This window comes from Echinococcus granulosus, assembly GCF_000524195.1.
Source record: "Echinococcus granulosus chromosome Unknown EG_S00175, whole genome shotgun sequence".
In the NCBI taxonomy this organism is placed as follows: domain Eukaryota; kingdom Metazoa; phylum Platyhelminthes; class Cestoda; order Cyclophyllidea; family Taeniidae; genus Echinococcus; species Echinococcus granulosus.
This window is the reverse complement of record NW_020170555.1, coordinates 9,841-13,142: the sequence shown is the minus strand read 5'-3', so window position 1 is coordinate 13,142 and position 3,302 is coordinate 9,841. Positions and strand designations below refer to the sequence as shown.

Here is a 3,302-nt window from a genome sequence, read left to right as displayed (position 1 = left end):
AACGCTCCTTTGATTTGACGTGCTTGGATAAGAAAAATTGCGGGTTGAAAGAGAACCCTAATCAATGCTGGAGTTAAATAAAATTGGAAAAGTGGAAAGCGACAAACTGCAGTAGCCTCTTGCTACTACGAAGAATGCTTTAAAAAGTATTTGGTTAACAATACGAATACGTTCAGTAAGAACTGAGCAGCTGGTGTTAACAAAGCTAACTACATATGTGAGTACCACCCTCGAATTGTTGTGGGCACGCTGTAGGATCGACGCTATCGTGAGTTCTTAAATCTAAGAGTTGACATAAGTGACTAGATGATTTGACCTGATAAATAATTCAACACATACTAAAGCGAAAAAAATAAAAACAAAGTTCAGAACTTTACTAGAGAACAAATATTTCGGCAAAAATTTGGAAAAAAGGGTGCAGGACTGAACAAAGTAGGGGATAAAAACAAGAAAGTTTGAACTCACGAGCTTATTGCCCAAATACTGAATATTAACGATTTCACCCGGATAGGTGTATGCAGGATTAGGTCCGGGTGGATCATTAGCAGCGTCACCAAACTTTTTCCAAGCCTTGCGTTTAGCAACGGCTGAGGGAACTCGAACCTTCTGAATTGTATACTCTCGCGTTTCCTTATAGGTTTCACCATCATCGTCTGATTCATAAGTAATCACTTTTTTGGTGTTATTTTCGCGATCGTAGATGACCTGCTCAGCTGGAAGCGGAGCGTTTTTTGGAAGTATAATCCTTGACAAAAAGAAATAGAAAGCAAAGTTAAACACTGGTTGCATACCCCAGGTTGAGCAAAGCTAATAAAGTGTCCAACAGAGTCGTAGTGGTGAGAAATTCGTATATCGTCTGAAAATAAGGCTACTAGGGAAACGAAAGCAATTTGCAAAAAAAACATGCTAGATTCAGCACACTCGTAAACCAAAAATTCAACAGAGTATGAACAGGAACGGACCCTTTGGTCATTCCGAGATAATGCGGGCTACGTCAAGTAAGAACCGTGACACTCTAGCCAATCAGAGCTGAAATTTAATATTGACACTACTGTAACAATGCATCTGCAAACAATAACGATTTTTAACACCAATATACGTAAAGCGAAAGTTGGTGCTGCTTTTTTCATCCTGGTTATGAACACATGTCTTTTATGGTAATTCTTGCAGGCAGTTCGATGGGTATCCAACAATTACTGAACTCTCGATAAAACACGAAGTTTTGTATTCCCTTAACTTTATGTTAGAAAAAAAAACAATCCTTTTCGTAAAATCAAGAACTATTTTGACAAATATTGGTACTCCAATTTTTCGCTATATGTGCTTTTCTGAGTTTCTTTGTGCAGGAACTTGAACATGAGGACTATATTTGTTCATAATATTTTGGGCATGTTTTCCCTTGATTCCTTGTTTTACTTGTAATTCTTGACTTTACAAGCACTTAGGTCTCCGCCTTTCTACCTCCGCCAGGTAGCATGAATTTTTAGCCTTTCGGACAAAACACGTATTGTTGACATGCAGAAAATAGTAGAACTGCTGGAATGGACTGGATGTCCGGTTTTGCAGCGAAGGTACAACTATAAAACATTGGTTGATTTATTAACTCTCAGGTTTGGTGACGAGATACTTGGCTGAATTGGGTGGCCTCCAGACCACTTAATTAGCTCTAAGCTCAACGCATGTTGAATAGAAACATTTTGCTTAAGCATTATATGTTATTTCCTATTTAGGCAAGTTTTTTGTCAGAACATTTGTTGGCAATAGTAAAGAGCAAATCTGATCCCAAAGGACACCTATCCTGATTTCCACTGCCAGTTTAATAATTTTTGCGGTACAAAAGCAGCATACATGCTGTGGATGGGCAAATCAGTGAAAAGCCCTAACAGGCGTACTAAAAATGGCGTCCACCTTGGGTAGCTGCTTTACTCCCGTAAAACTACGATCATTCCCGTCCCTTGTTACATGGCCCTGCATTTGGGCTAGCAATCCCAGGAATAGCAATGGTCATGTGTGATGGTGAGCGAATTTTCCCTTCTCCACTACAGTTCCCATGCAGGACGAGACTCCAAATCCAGTGAAAATGCCAGAATGGATAAGTGGCACTGCAAATAGCTGACTTGTCAGTCGCTTGGAGTCTCAATGATTGGCATGGTTGGATCGTTGGTGTTTTAGAGCACGGATTAAGTTGTGATGTGTGAGTCTAGACAATGACCTAGGGCAGCGCTGGAGGTCAACGTTTAAAAGAGCAGGGGTTGTGCAATACGTTAGTTGTTTACTCAGTTATCGTGTTTGATAATGCTCCAACTTCAGTGGCCTGTCATTGTGCCTTCTCCGAGTGGGCTGGCCTGCAGGCCAAACCATTAGCCCCATCCCTATAGATTGTCAAAAATGTACATATTAGCCTAGAATCGTAAGTACTTTAGTCTTCAAGAAATACAATAGGCGTTAAAGAAGGTTGTGAGAGTGAGTGAAATAAGGAAAAATTGTGGTGGAATAAGGGCACACACTGCTAATGAGGGATTCTGTAACATCCCCAAAGAGAGGGTTAAAAGAGGCCTCTGCCCCCGGTAGAAACCACAGTCCTGTGTTCTGTGGGAGAGGTACTTACATTTGAAGTGATATTAATTGTGGATTGTTTAAAGTATTTTGTTATGGAGCTGTTAACGGGACTGGTATAAAGATGCCAAAGGGGTGGCCATGCAACTTAGACCTTTTACACTTCCAAAGTGCATTTTAAGCTCAGGTATTACGTCTTCTCTCATTTTTAGAGAGGCCTCGGGATGTTAAAGGCATGCAAAATACACATTTCACTTTGGAATTGCTTTAAATGTGCCATATTCGATTAAATGGCATAGCTTGGTCTTTAATGCATGAGCACCTTAAATTTGTAATAAAGAAACATGTCTTATAGCCGGGTATTTTTTTAATTTCAGCAAGCAACCTTTAGTTTTTTATTTATTTTAAAAACAATCTTCTTTTTTTCTTTAGAGGTAAGTTATGAAACCCTGATATTTGTATGAATAGATAAATACCACAAAGATTAAATGGAAAGTTCTCAAATAAAACAGCCTGTTTTGTCCCAAACTCTTTTTACTGCTTTTATTGAAATATTCTTCAAGGTCCTTTTCTGTTTGCGACGCCGATCTGTCACCCTATATAAATCCATTGTTTTTTATTTAGGTGAATGAAGGGTCAATATCCTTCCACTCTGCACCGATGAAAGAAAAATTGTTTAATTCCTTTTATTGTGCTACTGCTATTTCCCGTGAGCATTAGTGCATCGCACCTGATTGCTTTCATGA

The 3,302-nt window shown here is 39.2% G+C and overlaps 1 protein-coding gene across 1 annotated transcript; it reads right to left on the bottom strand. All coding sequences in view use genetic code 11, as the record gives it.

Moving 5' to 3' along the window:
- Nucleotides 1–282: 282 nt before the first annotated feature.
- Nucleotides 283–789, bottom strand: EGR_09911 (Eukaryotic translation initiation factor 3 subunit G; the record flags this gene model as incomplete). Its single annotated transcript, XM_024499160.1, has 1 exon — nt 283–789. One exon carries the CDS (start codon nt 787–789, stop codon nt 283–285), a length of 507 nt encoding a protein of 168 aa, XP_024346414.1.
- Between the last annotated feature and the right edge of the window lie 2,513 nt (nt 790–3,302).